The sequence below is a fragment of the Salvelinus namaycush genome, unplaced genomic scaffold (assembly GCF_016432855.1).
Source record: "Salvelinus namaycush isolate Seneca unplaced genomic scaffold, SaNama_1.0 Scaffold739, whole genome shotgun sequence".
NCBI classification, from domain to species: Eukaryota; Metazoa; Chordata; class Actinopteri; order Salmoniformes; family Salmonidae; genus Salvelinus; species Salvelinus namaycush.
Genome location: NW_024061463.1, coordinates 72594 through 98447, shown reverse-complemented (window position 1 = coordinate 98447; position 25854 = coordinate 72594). Strand labels below are relative to the sequence as shown.

Here is a 25854-nt window from a genome sequence, read left to right as displayed (position 1 = left end):
TGCTAGTGTATTTCCCCATTACCTTTGGGAATAGTCTTCTAATCCAACCTCTCCATTTGACCATTGACCCTCTCTACCATATCTTGTTGTTGCCCTCAGGCACAGGACACCCAAAGGGAGTTATGAGTGCACAGTGTCTGGGCTCCGCTGGCTGTGTGAGAGAGATGTCATTCTGAAGTATCACTTCAGGAACTGGGAACCCTACAGTCAACTTCTGAAAGACATGCAGTACACACAAGGTGGTCCATTCCTGGACATCACTATGGAGTTAGGTGAACTGGAGGAAGCTCATCTGCCACACTTTGTCTGTTTAGGTAAAACCATATAGAAATAGTATTCAGAAAGACATTTCCATGTAACTGAGTTTCACTTCCTGAATTAACTTCTACTTCATCACAATCCCGGATCCGGGAGCACCCCCATCAGTAAAAAAGCTGACTAGCATAGCCTAGCATAGTGTCACAAGTAAATACTAGCATCTAAATATCATTAAATCACAAGTCCAAGACACCAGATGAAAGATACACATCTTGTGAATCCAGCCATCATTTCTGATTTTTAAAATGTTTTACAGGGAAGACACAATATGTATTTCTATTAGCTAACCACGATAGCAAAAGACACCACTTTTTTTACTCCACCATTTTTTTCCTGCATAGGTAGCTATCACAATTTCGACCAAATAAAGATATAAATAGTCACTAACCAAGAAACAACTTCAGATGACAGTTTGATAACATATTTATTGTATAGCATATGTTTTGTTAGAAAAATGTGCATATTTCAGGTATAAATCATAGTTTTACATTGCAGCCACCATCACAACTCTCACTAAAGCAACTAGAATAACTACAGAGACCAACGTGAATTACCTAAATACTCATCATAAAACATTTATGAAAAATACACAGCGTACAGCAAATGAAAGACAAAGATCTTGTGATTCCAGCCAATATTTCAGATTTTTTAAGTGTTTTACAGCGAAAACACAATATAGCATTATATTAGCTTACTACAATAGCCAACCACACAACAGCATTGATTCAAGCCAACAATAGCGATAACGAATAAACCAGCAAAAGATATACATTTTTTCACTAACCTTCTCAAACTTCTTCAGATGACAGTCCTATAACATCATATTACACAATACATATAGAGTTTGTTCGAAAATGTGCATATTTAGCGGCACAAATCGTGGTTATACAATGAGAATAGTTGTCACGATCGTCTTGCTGAGAGAGAGAGGACCAAGGCGCAGCGTGTGCAAAATACATTCTCTTTTATTTTAGAGAAAAGAAAAAACACGCAACGAACACTTTAACAAACTGAAGCAAAACAACAAACGATCGTGAAGCTATAGACGTAAGTGCACACACAAGCTACAAACGTACAACATAGACAATTACCCACATTAACCTAGTGCCTATGGCTTTCTTAAATATGGCTCCCAATCAGAGACAATTAATGACATCTGTCTCTGATTGAGAATCATTCAGGCAACCATAGACACAGCTAGACACCTACACTAAACACAAACCCATCTACTCTACTTAACCCCCTAAACCATACAACCACCCTAGACAATACAAAAACACATACCTTCCCCATGTCACACCCTGACCTAACTAAAATAATAAAGGAAACAAAGAATACTAAGGCCAGGGTGTGACAGTACCCCCCCCCCCCCCCAAAGGTGCGGACTCCGGCCGCAGAACCTGAAACAGAAGGGGAGGGTCCGGGGTGGCCCCCATCATGGCGGCGGCTCGGGCGCGGGACGAGGCCCCCACTCCACCATTGTCAATACCCGCTTTGGTGGCGCCTCTGGAGCGGCGACCCTTGTAGCAAGTCCCGGACTGAAGACCATCCCAGAGGGCGCCACCGGACGGATGGGTAGCTCCGGACTGAGGGGTAGCTCCGGACTGAGGGGTAGCTCCGGACTGAGGGGTAGCTCCGGACTGAGGGGTAGCTCCGGACTGAGGGGTAGCTCCGGACTGAGGGGTAGCTCCTGACTGGAGGGCAGCTCCTGACTGGAGGGCAGCTCCTGACTGGAGGGCAGCTCCTGACTAGAGGGCAGCTCCTGACTGGAAGCCAGCTCATGACTGGAAGGCAGCTCCGGACTGAGGGACGGCAGCTCCGGACTGAGGGACGGCAGCTCCGGACTGAGGGACGGCAGCTCCGGACTGAGGGACTGCAGCTCATGGCTGGCTGACGGATCTGGCTGCTCATGGCTGGCTGACGGATCTGGCTGCTCATGGCTGGCTGACGGATCTGGCTGCTCATGGCTGGCTGACGGATCTGGCTGCTCATGGCTGGCTGACGGATCTGGCTGCTCATGGCTGGCGGACGGATCTGGCTGCTCATGGCTGGCGGACGGATCTGGCTGATCCTGTCTGGCGGATGGCTCGGGCTGATCCTGTCTGGCGGACGGCTCGGGCTGATCCTGTCTGGCGGACGGCTCGGGCTGATCCTGTCTGGCGGACGGCTCGGGCTGATCCTGTCTGGCGGACGGCTCGGGCTGATCCTGTCTGGCGGACGGCTCGGGCTGATCCTGTCTGGCGGACGGCTCGGGCTGATCCTGTCTGGCGGACGGCTCGGGCTGATCCTGTCTGGCGGACGGCTCTGGCTGATCCTGTCTGGCGGACGGCTCTGGCTGATCCTGTCTGGCGGACGGCTCTGGCTGATCCTGTCTGGCGGACGGCTCTAGCGGCTCGGGACAGACGGGCAGCTCTGACGGTGCTTGGCAGACGGGCAGCTCTGACGGTGCTTGGCAGACGGGCAGCTCAGACGGTGCTTGGCAGACGGGCAGCTCAGACGGTGCTTGGCAGACGGGCAGCTCAGACGGTGCTTGGCAGACGGGCAGCTCAGACGGTGCTTGGCAGACGGGCAGCTCAGACGGTGCTTGGCAGACGGGCAGCTCAGACGGTGCTTGGCAGACGGGCAGCTCAGACGGTGCTTGGCAGACGGGCAGTTCAGACGGTGCTTGGCAGACGGGCAGCTCAGACGGTGCTTGGCAGACGGGCAGCTCAGACGGTGCTTGGCAGACGGGCAGCTCAGACGGTGCTTGGCAGACGGGCAGCTCAGACGGTGCTTGCCAGACGGGCAGCTCAGACGGTGCTTGCCAGACGGGCAGCTCAGGCGTCGCTGGGCAGACGGCAGACTCTGGCCGGCTGAGGCGCACTGTAGGCCTGGTGCGTGGTGCCGGAACTGGTGGTACCGGGCTGGGGACACGCACCTGAAGGCTAGTGCGGGGAGAAGGAACAGGGCATACAGGACCCTGGAGACGCACATTAGGCCTAGTGCGTGGTGCCGGAACTGGTGGTACCGGGCTGGGGACACTCATCTCAGGGCTAGTGCGGGGAGCAGCAACAGGACGCACAGGACTCTGGAGACGCACAGGAGGCTTGGTGCGTGGTGCCGGAACTGGTGGTACCGGGCTGGAGACACGCACCATAGGGCGAGTGCGTGGAGGAGGAACAGGGCTCTGGAGACACACTGGAACCCTGGTGCGTGGTGTAGGCACTGGTGGTACTAGGCTGGGGCGGGGAGGTGGCGCCGGAAATACCGGACCGTGCAGGCGTACTGGCTCCCTTGAGCACTGAGCCTGCCCAACCTTACCTGGTTGTATGCTCCCCATCGCCCGACCAGTGCGGGGAGGTGGAATAACCCGCACCGGGCTATGTAGGCGAACCGGGTACACCATGCGTAAGGCTGGTGCCATGTAAGCCGGCCCGAGGAGACGCACTGGTGGCCAGATGCGTTGGGCCGGCTTCATGACATCCGGCTCAATCCTCAATCTAGCCCTGCCAGTGCGGGGAGGTGGAATAACCCGCACCGGGCTATGAACACGTACAGGAGACACCATGCGTTCTACTGCGTAACACGGTGTCTGCCCGTACTCTTGCTCTCCACGGTAAGTACAGGGAGTATGCGCAGGTCTCCTACCAGACTTCACCACACTCCCTTTTAGCCCCCCCAATAAATTTTTGGGTTGTACTCGCGGGCTTCCAGCCTTGCTTCCGTGCTGCCTCCTCATATCGCCTCCTCTCGGCTTTAGCTGCCTCCAGCTCTTCACGAGGGAGGCGATATTCTCCCGGTTGTGCCCAAGGACCCTTTCCATCCAGTAGCTCCTCCCATGTCCATGAATCCTTTGTGTATTGCTCCTGTTGCTGCTTTACACGCCGCTTGGTCCGATTCTGGTGGGTAATTCTGTCACGATCGTCTTGCTGAGAGAGAGTGGACCACTGCGCAGCGTGTGCAAAATACATTCTCTTTTATTTTAGAGAAAAGAAAAAACACGCAACGAACACTTTAACAAACTGAAACAAAACAACAAACGATCGTGAAGCTATAGACGTAAGTGCACACACAAGCTACAAACGTACAACATAGACAATTACCCACATTAACCTAGTGCCTATGGCTGTCTTAAATATGGCTCCCAATCAGAGACAATTAATGACATCTGTCTCTGATTGAGAACCATTCAGGCAACCATAGACACAGCTAGACACCTACACTAAACACAAACCCATCTACTCTACTTAACCCCCTAAACCATACAACCACCCTAGACAATACAAAAACACATACCTTCCCCATGTCACACCCTGACCTAACTAAAATAATAAAGGAAACAAAGAATACTAAGGCCAGGGCGTGACAATAGTAGCCAAGCTGCCAACAAAATGTCAGGAGAAATCTTGGGAGAGGCACCTAATCTAATCAGTAACTAATCATAAACTTGACTAAAAAATACAGGTTGGACAGCAAATGAAAGATACATTAGTTCTTAATGCAACCGCTGTGTTAGATTTTTAAAATTAACGTTACTACGACATACAGCGTGCGTTAAAGCGAGACCGCACCGAAATTAATGGCGGAATAGTAGTTTCACATTTTTCAACAGAACAACGAATTAACATCATAAATACTTCTTACTTTTTGATGAGCTCCCATCAGAATCTTGGGCAAGTTGTCCTTTGTCCAGAGGAATCGTTGCTCGGTTATAGATTGTCGCCTTCAACTTTGGAATTAGCAGTAAACATTAGCCATGTGGCGAAGACGTGCCCAACTCACTATAACGCAGCACAAAGAAATATCCGAAAATCGCAATATACTGATATAAACTGATATAACTCGGTTTAAAATAACAACATTATGATGTCTTTAACACCTATATCGAATAAAATCAGAGCCGGATATATCTAAGGCCTATAACGGGAGCTTTCCAGAACGCCATCCTGAGGTCTGTCTTGCGTCATGGCGAATGTTGAAAAGACTGCACCCCACGTTCCAAGACCCTTTATATGACCTCAGATCTGCCTAGCAACTCCATTCCAATTCTCACTATTTGCTGACATCTAGGGGAAGGCGTATGCAGTGCATCTCGACCAATAGAAGACATGCAAATTAATAAACTGACCCTAGAACAGCCTGCCTTATTTCAGATTTCTCACTTCCTCACAGAAAGTTTGCTCCAACTTGAGTTCTGTTTTACTCACAGATATAATTCAAACGGTTTTAGAAACTAGAGAGTGTTTTCTATCCAATAGTAATAATAATATGCATATTGTACGAGCAAGAATTGAGTACGAGGCAGTTTAACTTCTTATGGCTGCAGCCCGGTGTCGGTACACTTATGACAACAGCCACTTCAAGTGCAGGGCGCGAAATTCAAAATATATATTTTTTAAATATTTTACTTTCACACATTAACAAGTCCAATACAGCAAATGAAAGGTACACATCTTGTGAATCCAGCCAACATGTCCGATTTTTTAAATGTTTTACAGCGAAAACAGCACGTATATTTATGTTAGCTCACCACCAAATACAAAAAAGGACAGACATTTTTCACAGCACAGGTAGCATCCACAAAGCCAACCTAACTAACCAAGAACCAACCAAACTAACCAACAAACAACTTCATCAGATGACAGTCTTATAACATGTTATTCAATAAATCTATGTTTTGTTCGAAAAATGTGCATATTTCAGGTATAAATCATAGTTTACATTGCAGCTACAATCAGAAATTGCACCGAAAGCAGACAGAATAATTACAGACACCAACGTCAAATACCTAATTACTCATCATAAAACATTTCTGAAAAATACATAGTGTACAGCAAATGAAAGACAGGCATCTTGTGATTCCAGACAATATTTCCGATTTATTAAGTGTTTTACAGCGAAAACACAATATAGCGTTATATTAGCTTACCACAAAAGCCAGAAACACATGCCATTTCCCAGTAGCAAAAGGTTAGCGATCGTAACAAACAAGCAAAAGATATATAATTTTTGACTAACCTTGATATTCTTCATCAGATGACAGTCCTATAACATCAGGTTATACATACACTTATGTTTTGTTCGAAAATGTGCATATTTAGAGCTGAAATCAGTGGTTATACATTCTGCTAACGTAGCTACTATTTCCCACAACGTTCGGATATTTTTCTGACACTTTTTATGACACACATATTCTGACCAAATAGCTATTCATAAACATAACTAAAAAATACATGTTGTATAGGAAATGATAGATCCATTAGTTCTTAATGAAATCGCAGTGTTAGAATTCTAAAAAATAACTTCATTACGACATCCAGCTTCGGTATAGCTAGAGTACCCAAACGTTGGACGCCGACGACTAGTTCACATGCACGACAGATATATGAAATAGCATCATAAAATGTTTCTTACTTTTGCTGATCTTTCATCAGAATGTTGGACAAGGGGTCCTTTGTCCAGAACAGTCGTTGTTTGGATTTAGAACGGCCACTTTCCCTCTCGATTTAGCAAGCGCACTAGCCAAGTGGCACAAATCGCTCCATTGTCAACAAAGTCAGAGAACGGAACACAGCAAAACTCCCTAAAAAATTTCAATTATCTGATTAAACTATATTGAAAAAATATACTTTACGATGATATGGTCACATGTATCAAATAAAATCAAAGCCGGAGATAGTAGTCGCCTATAACGGCAGCTAAACAGAATGCAAATCCAGGAACCACCTCGCGCTCTCCAGAGTACAGGAAATGGGGGACACGTCATACAAAGAGCTTGTATTCCACTTCAGACCAAGATAAACACCCCATTTCTTCTCTCACCGCCTCTTGACATCCAGGGGAAGGTGTATGACATGCATGTATACTCATACGTATCATGCCCATTTATAGGCAGGAAGTAGAACAGAGCATCGATTTCAGACTTTCCACTTCCTGGTCAGGAAGTTTGTGCCAAATGAGTTCTGTTTGACTCACAGATATAATTCAAACGGTTTTAGAAACTATAGAGTGTTTTCTATCCAATAGTAATAATAATATGCATATTGTACGAGCAAGAATTGAGTACGAGGCCGTTTGAAATGGGCACCTTTTATCTGGCTACTCAATACTGCCCCTGCAGCCCAAACAGGTTAATTTGGGAACGAAATTTTTACAAAGTGAAAACAGCACCCCCTATTGAGAAAAGGTTAACTTCTTCTGGCTGCAAGCCAGAGGCCGCCCACAATATGACAACAGCCACTTCAAGTGCAGGGCGCGAAATTCAAAATATATTTTTTAGAAATATTTAACTTTCACACATTAACAAGTCCAATACAGCAAATGAAAGGTACACATCTTGTGAATCCAGCCAACATGTCCGATTTTTTAAATGTTTTACAGCGAAAACAGCACGTATATTTATGTTAGCTCACCACCAAATACAAAAAAGGACAGACATTTTTCACAGCACAGGTAGCATGCACAAAGCCAACCTAACTAACCAAGAACCAACCAAACTAACCAACAAACAACTTCATCAGATGACAGTCTTATAACATGTTATTCAATAAATCTATGTTTTGTTCGAAAAATGTGCATATTTCAGGTATAAATCATAGTTTACATTGCAGCTACAATCAGAAATTGCACCGAAAGCAGACAGAATAATTACAGACACCAACGCCAAATACCTAAATACTCATCATAAAACATTTCTGAAAAATACATAGTGTACAGCAAATGAAAGACAGGCATCTTGTGATTCCAGACAATATTTCCGATTTATCAAGTGGTTTACAGCGAAAACACAATATAGCGTTATATTAGCTTACCACAATAGCCAAAAACACAAGCCATTTCCCAGCAGTAAAAGTTAGCGATCGTAACAAACAAGCAAAAGATATATAATTTTTGACTAACCTTGATATTCTTCATCAGATGACAGTCCTATAACATCAGGTTATACATACACTTATGTTTTGTTCGAAAATGTGCATATTTAGAGCTGAAATCAATGGTTATACATTGTGCTAACTTAGCTACTTTTTCCCACAACGCCCGGATTTTTTCCGTGCCTATTTTTCTGACACACATATTCTGACCAAATAGCTATTCATAAACATAACTAAAAAATACCTGTTGTATAGGAAATTATAGATCCACTAGTTCTTAATGCAATCGCTGTGTTAGAATTCTAAAATTAACTTCATTTCGACATACAGCTTCGGTATAGCTAGAGTACCCAAAAGCTGGGCGCCCACGACTAGTTCACATGTACGACAGATATATGAAATAGCATCATAAAATGTTTCCTACTTTTGCTGATCTTCCATCAGAATGTTGTACAAGGTGTCCTTTGTCAAGAACAATCGTTGTTTGGATTTAGAACGGCCTCTTTCCCTCTCGGTTTAGCAAGCACACTAGCCAAGTGGCACGAATCTCTCCATGTCAACAAACGGAAGAGAACGGAACACGGCAAAACTCCCGAAAAAATTTCAATAATCTGATTAAACTATATTGAAAAAACATACTTTACGATGATATGGTCACATGTATCAAATAAAATCAAAGCCGGAGATAGTAGTCGCCTATAACGACAGCTTTTCAAAAGGCAAATCCAGGTCCCTCTTCGCGCCTTCCTGAAAACAGGTAATGGGGGACACGTCATTCCAAGAGCTGTAATTCGAGTCCAGATCAAGTTACACACTCCATTTCTTCTCTCACTCCTTGTCGACATCTAGTGGAAGACGTATGAAGTGCATCTAAACTAATAAATAACAAGGACTTTAATAGGCAGCCCCTAGAACAGAGCCTCAATTTCAGACTTTCCACTTCCTGTCAGGAAGTTTGCTGCAAAATGAGTTCTGTTTTACTCACAGATATAATTCAAACGGTTTTAGAAACTAGAGAGTGTTTTCTATCCAATAATAATAATAATATGCATATTGTACGAGCAAGAATTGAGTACGAGGCCGTTTGAAATGGGCACCTTTTATCTGGTTACTCAATACTGCCCCTGCAGCCAAAACAGGTTAATGAATTAACTATTCTGGGAGTTTGAGTTTACTGTGATCTGGTACTGCATATTCTTTGCCTTTTAGTTGGATGAATAGTACAATATTTGTCTTTCTGTCTCCTTTGTATTGTGTTGTTCAGGGACCAACCCTTCCCTGAGGAATGAGATGAAGATTCTTCATGTAGAGGAACATGGAGTGTCTTTAGAGGAAGTGCATGAGGTCACCAGATTCCATGCTAAGATTCTCCATCCCAAGTTCTCAGCTATCTCTGTTATACTGAGCTATATCTTTTCTTGGAACATAGATGTCCACTGTGACGTGGTCCTCTATTTGGCAGTAAAAAGGTCAACAGTAATTTCAAGGCTGTACCTGCTCCTCAGAAACTCCAGTCAGAAAGAGGTGAGGCACTATCATTGAAGTGACAACAGTATGTTGAAACTTACTAAAGGAAAGCTGATAGTTTGTTGAAAATCTCTAGATTACAAAGACAACATGCAGCTCTGTGAGAAATCTATTTATGTTGTAACATTCATTAATACAATAGAAACTATGACCAACATTGGTTTCTCAGTGAGCTGCAAGTTGTGTGAATTATGAGACTACATTGTTCTGACTGACTACTACATTGCTCATTTTGTAGGCTGTTCAGGAACGGGAGAAAAATCAGGTGTCCAAAGGATATTCAGAATTGGTCCTGTCAAGTCCAAACGGGTCCTTAAAGCTGAACAGTTGGTTTGCACTCAAGAATCCCCTCTCCAAGTCCATCAATCCAGAGGTGCAGTTTTATCAGGCTGAGGACATGAATCTGTCATATTGTATATGAATAACTGTAATATCATTCTATTTCACTATTTCTCTCTCTGTCTGTTGTCTCAATCGTTGCACCATATGGCCTCCTACAGAAGATTCAGCTGTTACCTGCAGACACCACACCAAGCTGTTGTAAGATGATCATGAGAAACACAGGGGTTGACATTGAGATGGAGTTAATCGGGGATGATGAGAGGACAGTATGGAGTGAGATGGTACCAATAGGTAGGAGCAGATGTCAATCATAACTGTGTTATTTTCAGACAGATGCTATTTAGAGTGATATAACCTATTTCTGTTTCTTTCAGATGAATACATCACTGAAACCCATTCAACTAGTAAGTAAACATGAGAGATACAAACCAATGACTTGAGGGCCAGTCAACATGGTTTACTGTAGGACCTGGACTAGTCCTGATTATAAAAGACTGTCTTCAAGAACAATGACATCTCCTCCAGGACTTGATGTAGATTAGCCTGGTTCTGAATGCCCCAATGACATCTCCTCCAGGACTTGATGTAGATTAGCCTGGTTCTGAATGACCCAGACTGTTTTTCTATGTCTGTGAAACCGTCCCTAAATGTGAATATGTGATATGTTCAGGTCGTTATTGTAAAAAATAATGTTTTCTCAATACTTTTATTTTAGGATTCTGCTTCTAAATGTCTGAAATGTAAATGTACAAATGTAGTTATTTTGTAACCTGACTCTCTCAGGTGCTGTGTTGGGGGCAGGAGGTCCGGCTGAGAGCAGTCTGACTGGTTTTGCAGAGAAGCAGCTGCGTTCTGTACGGACAGAGTTTGTGAAACGAGTATCAGGACCTGTCCTGGATGGTCTGCTGGACAGACTCCTGCAACACACAGTCATCAACCAGGAGGAAATGGAGTCAGTGAAGGTGATAGCTAAGAGGGCAGAGAAGGCAGGTGTCATCATCGACATGGTGACGGGAAAAGGAAATGAGTCAAGTTCCAGGATGGTCATCCTTCTAGTGGAGCTGGACCCCTATCTTTGCACAGAGCTTCAGATCAACAGTGTTGGGGTACCAACCTAATGGTAGAATGGATAGTAACAGTGTTGGGGTACTAACCTAATGGTAAAATCGATAGTAACAGTGTTGGGGTACCAACCTAATGGTAGAATGGATAGTAGCAGTGTTGGGGTACCATCCTAATGGTAGAATGGCTAGGAACAGTGTTGGGGTACCAACCTAATGGTATAATGGATAGTAACAGTGTTGGAGTACTGATGGGGTCAAATTGGGGTCATGATAAGGGCTGCACCAGATGTTTGATGTATTATAATAATTGATTATGCTTATGTTGTATTAATAGAAGGGGAGGGGTTATAAGACCCCTCCCCCACTACATGTATAGGGTCCTGGACTACAGATGAACAATACATATGCATTATAAGGTTTAAAATTGTTTCACAGTTCTTTTCTAGTCTCTGCCTCTTATAAAGAAAAGGTATCTGAGATGTGTGAGTTGTTGCAGTCAAAACAGGGTGTCAGTGAACAAAGGCCTTCAAAGATAAACACAGAACCGGGACTCCAGCAGGGGAGTAGAAGAGATTAGAGACTCGTCAGACATTCCACTATAAATCAACTTGGGGACATTTACTGCTGAGCCCTTAGAAAACCCTGGAACTGTTGTATCTCTCTTGCAGGTTTGTATAGCTGTGTATGCATGGGCTTGGTCTGATGAGTAGAAGGTAATGATGTATGCAGTGACATCACTCGGGCTGGACTTCGGGCTTAATAAAATAACTTAGGACTTTTCCTATGGGGCAGAACTCAGGAGAGACATGTCATGACGTTGCCCTGTTGGTGAGGTTTATGAACCCTGTAAATACTTTCCCCCCTTTCCTCTCTCTACTCTACAGATGTGACTCTTGGAAAGCCCTTTGTTAACATAGAGAGAGTCTGTTAACATCAAAAGGGTCGGGAACGGAACCATATTTCGGTAATCCAACCAGTTGAAAATATCCGTTGGTACTTAAAGAATATGATGTCAGATCAGTTGTTGTCTGAGACATTATTACTGATGACAGGACGACATACACTGTATCTGGGAAAGTCTACACATTCTAGTTATCAGATTCACATGGAATTGTTGTGCAATTTAAATGTTTAAATGTGAAACTATTTGTGAAAAGATTAAATGTAATTTTAGCTTCTAAATGAGAGAATTGTTTTCATAAAGTAAAACTCCGCTCACTCAGTGGCCCCGCCCAAGTGAACGGACATTGGTTGTGAACTATGAAACACGCCCTTCTCTCCCACCACTATAAAAGCCCGTTGATGTAAAATTCTACTTGTGTTCCCGAGGACGTGAGGACGGCTGTCCAGGCGTTAAAAGGGCTAATATCAACTATAGAACTAAGCCAACCTTAGCGTGAGCTCAAATTATGGCAACTTGGTATGAACTTTGAACTCTTATTCACTTAAGAAGTGATACCTCCTAGCCGTTGAGTTAGCAGCAGCAGCAGCTGTAAACGTGGGCTAGGAAAGGACGGACAAAGTATTTGTTCTACCACACCACGACGGTACTACAACGTATTCATTTTACCACCAGACATTCTTCAGAGGACAAGAGATCCCTGCTGGGCAACCTGGCCTCCCATCTACGACCAACCTATCGAAGCGCAGCTTAGAGTAAATATTTCTTGCATTTTCCTTTTCCAAATGGGCGGTTATTTAGAATGCATAAGATCTGTATTTACGATAGCATAACTGCATTGAGATCCAAACCTTTTGTTCCTCAGTCTTCCCGCGCCTTCATTTCACCCAACCCCCTTTCTTTGTGTAACCAGCCGTCATATCTGTTCCGTCCGCTAGGGACGTTTTCTTTTGTGACATAATTAGTAATCAATGTATGACCCATCCTGTGTATATGAAATTCTGTGTGATTGTTTAGGTATTTTGTTAGCCAGGGTTTGTGAAGATAACCAAGAGTTTACGATGTTCAGATGAGACTGAATAAGGTAACGATTAATAATTGACCGCTATTGATGTAAAAGACCAGGTCTTTAAGTGTTAATTTGGAAGATAACAGCTCTATAAAAATTATTTCGTGGTGCCCCGACTTTCTAGTTTATTACATTTACATACCTTAAGGGAAGTGTGAGACGGGAGCCATATGATCGGTGAAGATTCTCCCATTGCGAATGTACGGTCCCTTACTAGACGTCCGACTTCGTCTCGGAAAATCGCGGACGGCGTCGGGCCGAGGGCGGGGGGGAGCTCTTTCAGGAAGTCATCGAAGAAATCGTCTCGGACGTTCGGTCACCGTTTTATAAAAATAACAAATTTTTGACTTGGACTCCGCATTCTCGAAAATTCCCACAAGGGGGCAAATAAATCATATTGCAGGCGCACGAACACGGGGCAAACGAGCGCGGCCTTTTCTCCTAAACGGAAAATATTTCGAAGCCGAAACTCGGCGAGCGTAGGTTTGGAGTAAAGGGAAGTTGGCCCCGAACAAGATGGCGTCGAGGCCTCTGCGCTTTTTGAGTTATGGCCATTTTTCTGGGATTAAAGGTCAAAAACGCAAAGTAGGGTGCAATTTGACCGCTTCACGTCAAAGTACATAAGCATACGGTGTCAGGAAAAAAAGAACCAGCCGTTTATCTATCGTAATTTAAGAGAAATCGTACATTGTCCATTTGGTGATGTTCACGAAGAGGAATTTTTTTTTCAAAAAATTCACAGATCCAGTTGCAGTTTGTTCACACGAACATTTTTAAAGTGGGTCTCGAAGCTCTGCGAGAATTCTGTGATTTTATGTGATTTTATGAAGTAACACACACTCATTTAACCCTCTGTTAATAAGTCAGTTCTTAACATAAAGACTTAAAACTCAATATTAAATAAGAGCCTACCCCAAGGAGGGTATGTGTTCACGTTCAGCTTCCTATGTCAACTGGAAGTACCTTAAAATGGTGCATAGGGTCAGGTTTGAAGGGTAATAAAGGTCAGATCTTTTCAAAACTTCACTTGTGTGATTAGACAACCCTCATGAAGTGTAATCAGTCATTTTTCCCAACAGATGTCAAAGAAAAGCTCTCTCACACAAACACACACACACACAAAAAGGAAGGATGGAGTGAAAAAGTACGGTGCTTAAAGACACACAAAGCCTGCAATGGCATGACTATTATCTCCAGGCCGTGCCGAGTTCAACGAGATGCCCCGCTTGACCGTAGCTCGCTCGGTCTGAGCGCAGCGACCGTTACAAGAAAATGGACCCAAATGACCTTTTGACCTCATGTCAATTTTATTTGCTTTTGGGAGACAGAGAGAGAACCGTTAAGGTTAGAAGCACAATTTCACCTCAGGAATGTTCTTAAGGTCCTCCCGATCTGTGCAAGCCTAACCTTGACCTTGTGGCATTAACCCTTAACAGTTAAAAGCTGGTGTTTACATCAAACAATTTACAATGACATGTCGCCCCATAGGAATACATTGACTGCACCTCTCAATTCAACCTGAAGCCTATGTGGGTTATGAATGTCTTATGAACCTGTCTTTGATGTCAGTCCATCAGGCCACCATGAGGTCTACCTGTGTCGATTCTAAGCTTCCTGGAGCAACCGGAAGTGGTTAAATCACCCTAAAAGTGTTTGCCATAGCCAACCTGCAGTTTGAGAGAAATAGTGCATTCAGCCCTATGTAAATCAGTCAATTTTTAACATACAGACTTAAAACTCAGGATTCTGTAACAGCCTACTCCAGTGATGATATGTGTTTATTTATAGCTTCCTGTGACAACCGGAAGTGCCATAACTGGTGTCAAATGGGCTGTTTCGAAGGGTTAAAAATGTCAAATCTTTCCAAAACTTCATATATGTGAATAGACAACCCTCATGAACTGTAAATCAGTCCTTCATCCCATCAGATTTCAAAAATAAAAAATACACACCGACACAGAAATGATGGAGGGACACCCTGAGGGGCTAAGAGGCAGACAGTGCCTGCAGTAGTTACTTTTGTTCCAACTTTTAAAGAACCGTCAGACCTAGAGTTCTGAAAATTTACAAACCTGTTCTAGACCTCAGGTCGATTGTGCACGGTGAATTATATGGCTCTAGAAGGTTCTCGGATCGATAAAAAGCATCGTGTATTTGCCATGTTTTCAATTCATTTTGACCTCAACGAAACGGACGACATTTAGAAAAGTCCCAGAGTCTCAAGACTAGGTGCGTTGAAACCGGCTCGGCCCATAGAGACAGACCCCAACGAGCCTGTTTGATTGCTCATTCAAGGACCCCGTAGCAAGGCAATGAAAAAAGTGGCATTTCAGCACCAATTAGGGTTTTGCTCGGGCACCGAATGACCTATCGAGCCGAAACTTGGGATTCGAGGTCGCTTCACATAGGGCTAAACATAATGTGTGAACTGGACCCGCAGCTAGAACATAACTACGTATTATTTGTTTTATTATGGTTTAAATAGAAGGCGCTGTGAATTTTGGGCCTGCTCTGAAATATGTTATAGTTGGCTTCTAAAGGAGTTGGAAAAAGTGAGTTTGGAGTCAGATGGTATCAGTTTGGTGTCTGAAAATATCTATTTGACTGATGGACACTGACTTGCTCGTTGACTTTTGTACATTTGCAATATGTTTCAACGGGGAGGTACCATGAGGAAAAAGCGACATGATGAAATTTCACGAAACGAGCGATGGAGAGGAACCACTATCACTGCCCGGCCATCCTGAGGTCATCAGACCGTTGACTTTTGCATTTCTAAAGTATTTAAGAGAATGTACGTTACATTTGCAATATGATCAAACGTCACATCATATTGCAAATGCACGTTACATTTGCAATATGATGTGATGTTGAATCATATTGCAAATGTAACGTGCATTCTTTAAATACTTTAGAAATACAAAAGTCAACGTCCTGATGACCTCAGGATGGCCGGGCAGTGATAGTGGTTCCTCTCCAACGCTCGTTGCGTGAAATTTCATCATGTCGCTTTTTCCTCATGGTACCTCCCCGTTGAAACATATTGCAAATGTACAAAAGTCGACTAGCAAGTCAACTAGCAAGTGTCAACAAAAGTCAACTAGCAAGTGTCCATCAGTCAATTGGATATTTTCAGACACCAAACTGATACCATCTGACTCCAAACTCACTTTTTACAACTCCTTTAGAAGCCAACTATCACATATTTCAGAGCAGGCCCAAAATTCACAGCGCCTTCCATGAATGCACCAAAATAGCATTCTGAAATCACCACTAAAATGACATTGCCATATTCTCCAGGCCGTGCCGAGTTCAACGGGATGCCCCGCTTGACCGTAGCTCGCTCGGTCTGAGCGCAGCGACCGTTACAAGAGAACGGACACGAATGACCTTTTGACCTCAATGTCAATTTCATTTGCTTTTGGGAGACAGAGAGAGAACCGTTAAGGTTAGAAGCACAATTTCACCTCAGGAACAATCCTAAGGTCCTCCCGATCTGTGCAAGCCTAACCTTGACCTTGTGGCATTAACCCTTCACAGTTAAAAGAAGGCGTTTACATCAAACATTTTACAATGACATTTCGCCCCATAGGAATACATTGACTGCTCCTCTAAATTCAACCTGAAGCCTATGTGGGTTATGAATGTCTTATGAACCTGTCTTTGATAACAATCCATCAGGCTACTATGAGGTCTACCTGTGTTGATTTTAAGCTACCTGGAGCAACCGGAAGTGGTTAAAATCACCCTAAAAAGTGTCCAGATATACATGACTTGCAATTTTGAAAATCACTGCATTCAACCCTATGTAGATCAGTCAATTCTTAACGTATAGACTTAAAACTCAGGATTCTGTAACAGCATACCCCAGTCAAGATATGTGTTTACCTATAGCTTCCTGTGCCAACCGGAAGTGCCTTAAAATGGTGTCATGGTGCTGTTTCGAAGGGTTAAAAAGGTCAGAACTTTTCAAAACTTCATTTGTGTGATTAGACAAGCCTCATGAACTGTAAATCAGTCATTTCTCTAAGCAGATGTCAAAGGAAAGCTCTCTCTCACACAAAAACACACACACAAAGCAATGATGGAGTGAAAAAGTACGGTGATTAAAGACACACAAAGCCGGCAATGGCATTCCCATTATCCCTAGGCCGTGCCGAGTTCAACGAGATGCCCCGCTTGACCGTAGCTCACTCGGTCTGAGAGCAGCGACCGTTACAAGAGAACGGACACGAATGACCTTTTGACCTCAATGTCAATTTTATTTGCTTTTGGGAGACAGAGAGAGAACCGTTAAGGTTAGAAACACAATTTCACCTCAGGAATGTTCTTATGGTCCTCCCGATCTGTGCAAGCCTAACTTTGACCTTGTGGCATTAACCCTTCACAGTTAAAAGAAGGTGTTTACATCAAACAGTTTACAATGACATTTCGCCCCATAGGAATACATTGACTGCTCCCCTAAATTCAACCTGAAGCCTATGTGGGTTATGAATGTCTTATGAACCTGTCTTTGATGACAGTCCATTAGGCCACCATGAGGTCTACCTGTGTCGATTCTAAGCTTCCTGGAGCAACCGGAAGTGGTTAAAATCACCCTAAAAGTGTTTGCAATAAGCACCCTGCAATTTGAGAGAAATAGTGCATTCAGCCCTATGTAAATCAGTCAATTTTTAACATATAGACTTAAAACTCAGGATTCTGTAACAGCATACTCCAGTGAGTATATGTCTTTACTTTCAGCTTCCTGTGCCAACCGGAAGTGCCATAATTGGTGTCAAATGGGCTGTTTTGAAGGGTTAAAAATGTCAAATCTTTCCAAAACTTCATAATTGTGATTAGGCAACCCTCCTGAACTGTAAATCAGTCATTAGTCCCATCAGATTTCAAAGAAAAATTTACACACCCAAACAGAAATGATGGAGGGACACACTGAGGGGCTAAGAGGCAGAGAGTGCCTGTAGTAGTTACTTTTGTTCCAACTTTTAAAGAACCGTCAGACTTAGAGTTCTGAAACTTTACAAACCTGTTCTAGACCTCAGGTCGATTGTGCACGGTGAGTTATGTGGCTCTAGAAGGTTCTCAGACCGATAAACAGCCTCGTGTATTTGCTATGTTTTCAATTCATTTTCAGCTCAACGAAACTGACGACATTTAGAAAAGTCCCAGAGTCTCAAGACTAGGTGCATTGAAACCGGCTCGGCCCATAGAGATGGACCTCAACGATTCTGTCCGATTGCTCATTCAAGCACCCCGTAGCAAGGCATGGAAAAAAGTGGATTTTCAGCACCAATTAGGGTTTTGCTCGGGCACCGAATGATCTATCGAGCCGAAACTTGGGATTCCAGGTCGCCTCACATAGGGCTAAACATAATGTGAATATTGGACCCGCAGCTAGAACATAACTACGTATTATTTGTTTTATTATGGTTTAAATGGAAGGCGCTGTGAATTTTGGGCCTGCTCTGAAATATGTGATAGTTGGCTTCTAAAGGAGTTGGTAAAAGTGAGTTTGGTGTCAGATGGTATCAGTTTGGTGTCTGAATATATCTAATTGACTGATGGACACCGACTTGCTACTTGACTTTTGTACATTTGCAATATGTTTCAACGGGGGGGTACCATCACAAAAAGCGACATGATGAAATTTAACACAACGAGCGATGGAGAGGAACCACTATCACTGCCCGGCCATCCTGAGGTCATCAGGACGTTGACTTTTGCATTTCTAAAGTATTTAAGAGAATGTACGTTACATTTGCAATATGATTCAACATCACATCATATTGCAAATGCACGTTAGATTTGCAATATGATTCAACACATCATATTGCAAATGTAACAGTGTGTGTTATGTTTGCAATATGATTCAACACATCATATTGCAAACGTAACAGTGTGTGTTATGTTTGCAATATGATTCAACACATCATATTGCAAATGTAACAGTGTGTGTTATGTTTGCAATATGATCCAACACATCATATTGCAAACGTAACAGTGTGTGTTATGTTTGCAATATGATTCAACACATCATATTGCAAATATAACAGTGTGTGTTTGCAATATGATTCAACAGTGTGTTATGTTTGCAATATGATGTGGTGTTTTTCACTGTTGAATCATATGCAAATGTAACGTGCATTCTTTAAATAAACCCTATGTGGGTTATGAATGTCTTATGAACCTGTCTTCAATGACAATCCATCAAGCCACTATGAGGTCTACCTGTGTTGATTCTAAGCTTCCTGGAGCAACCGGAAGTGATAAAATCACCCTAAAAGGGTTTTGCCATACCCAACCAGCAGTTTGTGATATATAGTGCATTCAACCCTGTGTAAATCAGTCAGTTCTTAACGTATAGACTTAAAACTCAGGATTCTGTAAAAGCATACCCCGATCAGGATAGGTATTTACTTATAGCTTCCTGTGCCAACCGGAAGTGCCTTAAAATGGGGTCATAGGTGCTGTTTCAAAGGGTTAAAAAAGTCAGATCTTTCCAAAACTTTAAGTGTGTGATTAGGCAACCCTCATGAAGTGTAAATCAGTAATTTCTCTAAACAGATGTCAAAGAAAAGCTCACACACACACACACAAGTCCAAACTGTTCGTGCACCTGGTATTTTTTTGGGGTTACCAGGTGCCATGTTTCAAGATGGTTGAAATTGCGTTTAGGGGCATCCAGACCTCCATACCCGCTCTGGGAGCACTATTCTACGGCCAAAAATCAATGGGTGCTGGCCTGAGTGATTTATGGAGGTTTGGGGGGTGATACGTTTTTTCTAATTTATTCACATTTTTGACTTCGTATTAAATCAGATTGCAAATGCACAAAACATATTCCTTAAGTACAAGTAAACATTTATAAAAAATTATGATAGTAAAATGTGACTAAAGTATTTTCATACAGTTCTTATATATGTGTAATTGACGTAAAAATCGAAAGAATTTCAAAAAACGGTCCAGAAAGCACTTTTTTAAATGGAATATACGTTTTTTCCACATTTTTAACATTTTTGACTTGTAACTTTTGACTTTTGACTTTTGACTTCCTATGAAATCACATTCCAAATGCATAAAACATATTCCTTAAGTACAAGTAAACATTTATAAAAAATGATGACAGTAAAATGTGACTAAAGTATTTTCATACAGTTCTTATACATGTGTAATTGACATAAAAATCGAAAGAATTTCAAAAAACGGTCCAGAAAGCACTTTTTTAAAGGGGGTGATACATTTTTTCCAAATATTTGACATTTTTGACTTTTGACTTTTGACTTCCTATGAAATCACATTCCAAATGCACAAAACATATTCCTTAAGTCCAAATAAAAATGTCCAAAAAATTATGTTAATAAAATTTGACAAAAGTATTTTCATACAGTTCTTACACATGTGTAATTGACATAAAAATCGAAAGAATTTCGAAAAACGGTCCAGAAAGCACTTTTTTAAAGGGGGTGATACATTTTTTCCAAATATTTGACATTTTTGACTTTTGACTTTTGACTTCCTATGAAATCACATTCCAAATGCACAAAACATATTCCTTAAGTCCAAATAAAAATGTCCAAAAAATTATGTTAATAAAATTTGACAAAAGTATTTTCATACAGTTCTTACACATGTGTAATTGACATAAAAATCGAAAGAATTTCAAAAAACGGTCCAGAAAGCACTTTTTTAAGGGGGTGATAAGTTTTTGCCAAAACTTTCAAAATTTCAAAATTTCAAAATATGACTCTTGGGTCTTGACTTGCGTTACAGTAAGCCTATGAAAAATTAAGATGGAACACACTCGCCCACTATAGGATTTTTGGGGTGTTACACAGCTCATTTACAATATGGCATTTGCCATCAACTTTGGACGAAACAGCGCCGGATGTAATGTGAAATCCCACACAATCCCATCGTGTATATGGTCCGCTCGGTGCCAATAAGTTGCCATGTTATTTTGTACAATTGAGGGGGGACTTCCCTTACATGATTAGTTTAACCTCTAATTCCTCCCAAACCCGGATCCGGGAGCACCCCAATCAGTAAAAAAGCTGACTAGCATAGCCTAGCATAGCGTCACAAGTAAATACTAGCATCTAAATATCATTAAATCACAAGTCCAAGACACCAGATGAAAGATACACATCTTGTGAATCCAGCCATCATTTCTGATTTTTTTAAATGTTTTACAGGGAAGACACAATATGTAAATCTATTAGCTAACCACGTTAGCAAAAGACACCACTTTTCTTACTCCACCATTTTTTTACTGCATCAGTAGCTATCACAAATTCGACCAAATAAAGATATAAATAGCCACTAACCAAGAAACAACTTCATCAGATGACAGTCTGATAACATATTTATTGTATAGCATATGTTTTGTTAGAAACATGTGCATATTTCAGGTATAAATCATAGTTTACCATTGCAGCCACCATCACAACTCTCACCAAAGCAACTAGAATAACTACAGAGACCATCATGTATTACATAATTACTCATCATAAAACATTTCTTAAAAATACACAGCGTACAGCAAATGAAAGACACAGATCTTGTGAATCCAGCCAATATTTCAGATTTTCTAAGTGTTTTACAGCAAAAACACAATATAGCGTTATATTAGCTTACCACAATAGCAAACATCACAACAGCATTGATTCAAGCCAAAAATAGCGATAACGTATAAACCACCAAAATATATTAATTTTTTCACTAACCTTCTCAGAATTCTTCAGATGACAGTCCTATAACATCATATTACACAATGCATATAGAGTTTGTTCGAAAATGTGCATATTTAGCGGCACAAATCGTGGTTATACAATGTGATTAGTGGCCAAAACTTCAAGCAATCTGTCCGGCGCCATCTTGGAGAGGCACCTAATCTAATCGAAAACTATTCATAAACTTGACTAAAAAATACAGATTGGACAGCAAATGAAAGATAAATTAGTTCTTAATGCAATCGCTGTGTTATATTTTTAAAATTAACGTTACTGCGCAATACAGCGTGCGCTAAAGCGAGACCGCACCGAAATTCATGGCGGAATTATTATTTGACATTTGTCAACATAAATACGAATTAACAACATAAAGACTGCTTACTATTTGCTGAGCTTCCATCAGAATCTTGGGCAAGGTGTCCTTTCTCCAGAACAATCGTCTTTTGGTTGAAAGATGTCCTCTTCTCCTGTCGAAATAGCCGCTAACGTTAGCTATGTGCCGGAAAGGTGTCCAACTCCTGATAGCGCATCACAAAGAAATCCCAGAAAATCGCAATAAACTGATATAAACTGCTATAAGTCGGTTTAAATTAACTACCTTGTGATGTCTTTAACAACTATAACGAATAAAAACATGACCGGAGATACAGAACTACTAAAACGAAAGCTTTGCAGGACGCCATTGTGATGTCCCTCTTGCGCCAGGCGCCCCGTTGAAAAGAACGGTACTTCCGTTCCACGGTCTTATATAGGGCCCCAGATGGTGCAATCCACTCCATTCAAATTCTCACCGCTTACTGACATCTAGAGGAAGGCGTATGCAGTGCATGTAGCCCCGTAGCTTGCATGGGGACTTATAAACTGACCTCAGAACAGGGACCTCGATTTCAGAAATCTCACTTCCTGACAGGAAATGTGCTGCAGAATGAGTTCTGTTTCACTCAGAGAAATAATTCAAACGGTTTTAGAAACTAGAGAGTGTTTTCTATCCAATAGTAATAATAATATGCATATTGTACGAGCAAGAATTGAGTACGAGGCAGTTTAATTTGGGAACGTAATCATTACAAAGTCGAAATGGCGCCCCCCTATTGACAAGAAGTTTTAATCAGGTAATATTAATTACAGTAGAAATGATTTTATAGAATAGCATGTCATATCACTTAATCCGGCATAGCAAAAACACGACAGACATCAGTTGTGTGATGTTTGATCTTTGACTTCTGTCTACAGCTGTATTTTGATTTAAATTGTTATGATTTATAAGTGCACATTTTGAGTGTTCCTTATTTGTTAAGTAAACAAATGGAGCACAGAAAAACGGAACCAACACTACACTTTCTAGTTTTTTGTCGTTGAAGTTCAAAGGTTTGGACACACCTCATTTTTTAAACTATTTTCTGAATTTTAGAATAATAGTGAAGACATAAACTATGAAATAACACATATGGAATCATGTAGTAAGTTATAAACAAATAAAATATATTTTAGATTTTAGATTCTTCAAAGTAGCCACCCTTGATGACAGCTTTGCACACTCTTGGCATTCTCTCAACCAGCTTCACCTGGAATGCTTTTCCAACAATCTTGAAGGAATTCCCACATATGCTGAGCACTTGTTAGTTGCTTTTCCTTCACTCTGCGGTCCAACTCATCCCAAACCACCTCAATTGGGTTGAGGTCGGGTGATTGTAGAGGCCAGGTCATCTGATGCAGCACTCTGTCACTCTCCTTCTTGGTCAAATAGCCCTTACACAGCCTGGAGGTGTGTTTTGGGTCATTGTCCTGTTGAATAACAAATGATAGTCCCACTAAGCGCAAACCAGATTGGATGGTGTATCGCTGCAGAATACTGTGCACATTCTATTTATTTGTTCTATGATTTAGTTTCAGTGTTAGGGACAGACAGTAGCCTGTGTTGGAGGCTAGGAGACATGTATGTTTTGTAGTCCAATAGCAAAGACAGTACAGTATAAAGATAGGCAGAACCTGCTGCTCCAATAGAAATCCCCGATCACACCTGTAGGCGACGTCATGGCGACATTGGCCAGTTAACCAAAACGTCATCTGGTCTAAAGGTCGTCTCGCGCCGAACTGTGCCGTCAAATCAAAGGCCCTCCTTCGATATAAAGTCGTTTTTGACAAAAATAAAAACATATACATTTGTCACTTTCACAAGGTAGGAGTAACAACATGATCAACTACTTAAGATATTGGCTCAAATCTAAGTTGTGCTTTTAGATTATAAGAAAATTAACAACTAATGAAGAATATTTCACTTCTCTCATTGACTTCTCAAACACCGGCCTGGTTTCTCAAGCATTCCCGGAAGTCTGGGCGATGTTGTGCCTATCGTTATGTTTTTGGGGGACGTCACTTCTTGCCACTGGGGGGCAGTAATACAGAAGGTGATGCGTCAGGCGATAGGTCAGGTTAGGTTACATTTATAAATTGGTTAATAGAGCAATAACAAACCTCTCTACCAATAGAGACCAATAGTAGTAGCGTATATTTTTGTAGGCACTATCTCCACCATGGTTCATTAGATGAAGCCTATGGGGAAATGAATGGAGTTTATGTAGTGGTTTTGGATAAACGCTGAAAATAAGGTCTGTGATAAACACAGGCTTAGGAGATCTAATTCATAAAGGTCATAATTCATAAAGGTCATGATTCATAAAGGTCATGATTCATAAAGGTCATGATTCATAAAGGTCATGATTCATAAAGGTCATGATTCATAAAGGTCATGATTCATAAAGGTCGTAATTCATAAAGGCCATAATTCATAAAGGTCATAATTCATCAAGGTCGTGATACCTGACTGATATTATATCACAGAACAAAATCCTATCAGATCTACTAAGCCTGCGTTAACCTCTGACCTTATATTCAGCGTTTATCCCAAACCCCTATTCTTTCCCATTCATTTTCCCCAGAGCTTTCTGTTATTCGTTGTGTTTCTATTGGCTAATAGCAGTAATGACTATCTGTTATTCAATGCGTATATCTTCAATTTATTTTTATTAAATATAATTTTTAACCTAACCTTAACCACACTGCTAACCTTGTGCCTAACCATTACCTTAAAATAAGACCAAAACGAAAATAGCTGTTTTTATTCATTTTTACAATACAGCAAATTTACGTGGCAGGTTAGGATAATTAACATGGTACTGTAGTTTAGGATAATTAACATGGTACTGTAGGTTAGGATAATTAACGTGGCAGGTTAGGATAATTAACATGGTACTGTAGGTTAGGATAATTAACATGGTACTGTAGGTTAGGATAATTAACATGGTACTGTAGGTTAGGATAATTAACGTGGCAGGTTAGGATAATTAACATGGTACTGTAGGTTAGGATAATTAACGTGGCAGGTTAGGATAATTAACGTGGTAGGTTAGGATAATTAACGTGGCAGAATAAGGATAATTAACGTGACTGGTTAGGATAATTAACGTGGCAGGTTAGGATAATTAACATGGTACTGTAGGTTAGGATAATTAACATGGTAGGTTAGGATAATTAACGTGGCAGGTTAGGATAATTAACATGGTACTGTAGGTTAGGATAATTAACGTGGTACTGTAGGTTAGGATAATTAACGTGGCAGGTTAGGATAATTAACATGGTACTGTAGGTTAGGATAATTAACGTGGTACTGTAGGTTAGGATAATTAACGTGGCAGGTTAGGATAATTAACGTGGTAGGTTAGGATAATTAACGTGGCAGAATAAGGATAATTAACGTGACTGGTTAGGATAATTAACGTGGCAGGTTAGGATAATAAACGTGGCAGGTTGGGATAATTAACGTGGTACTGTAGGTTAGGATAATTAACGTGGCAGAATAAGGATAATTAACGTGGCAGGTTAGGATAATTAACGTGGTGTCACGATCGTCTTGCTGAGAGAGAGTGGACCAAGCAGCGTGTGCAAAATACATTCTCTTTTATTTTAAAGAAAGGAAAAAACACGCAACGAACACTTTAACAAACTGAAACAAAACAACAAACGATCGTGAAGCTATAGACGTAAGTGCACACAC

General features: G+C 41.6%; 1 protein-coding gene across 1 annotated transcript; it reads left to right on the top strand.

The window, feature by feature from the left end:
- Positions 1 to 76: 76 nt before the first annotated feature.
- Positions 77 to 11186, top strand: LOC120042653 (NACHT, LRR and PYD domains-containing protein 1 homolog). Its single transcript, XM_038987476.1, has 6 exons — positions 77 to 314; positions 9433 to 9692; positions 9934 to 10068; positions 10196 to 10328; positions 10412 to 10441; positions 10821 to 11186. The coding sequence occupies exons 1-6, from the start codon at positions 224 to 226 to the stop codon at positions 11153 to 11155; spliced, it is 984 nt and encodes a 327-aa protein (XP_038843404.1). The 5' UTR covers positions 77 to 223; the 3' UTR covers positions 11156 to 11186.
- Positions 11187 to 25854: the final 14668 nt, after the last annotated feature.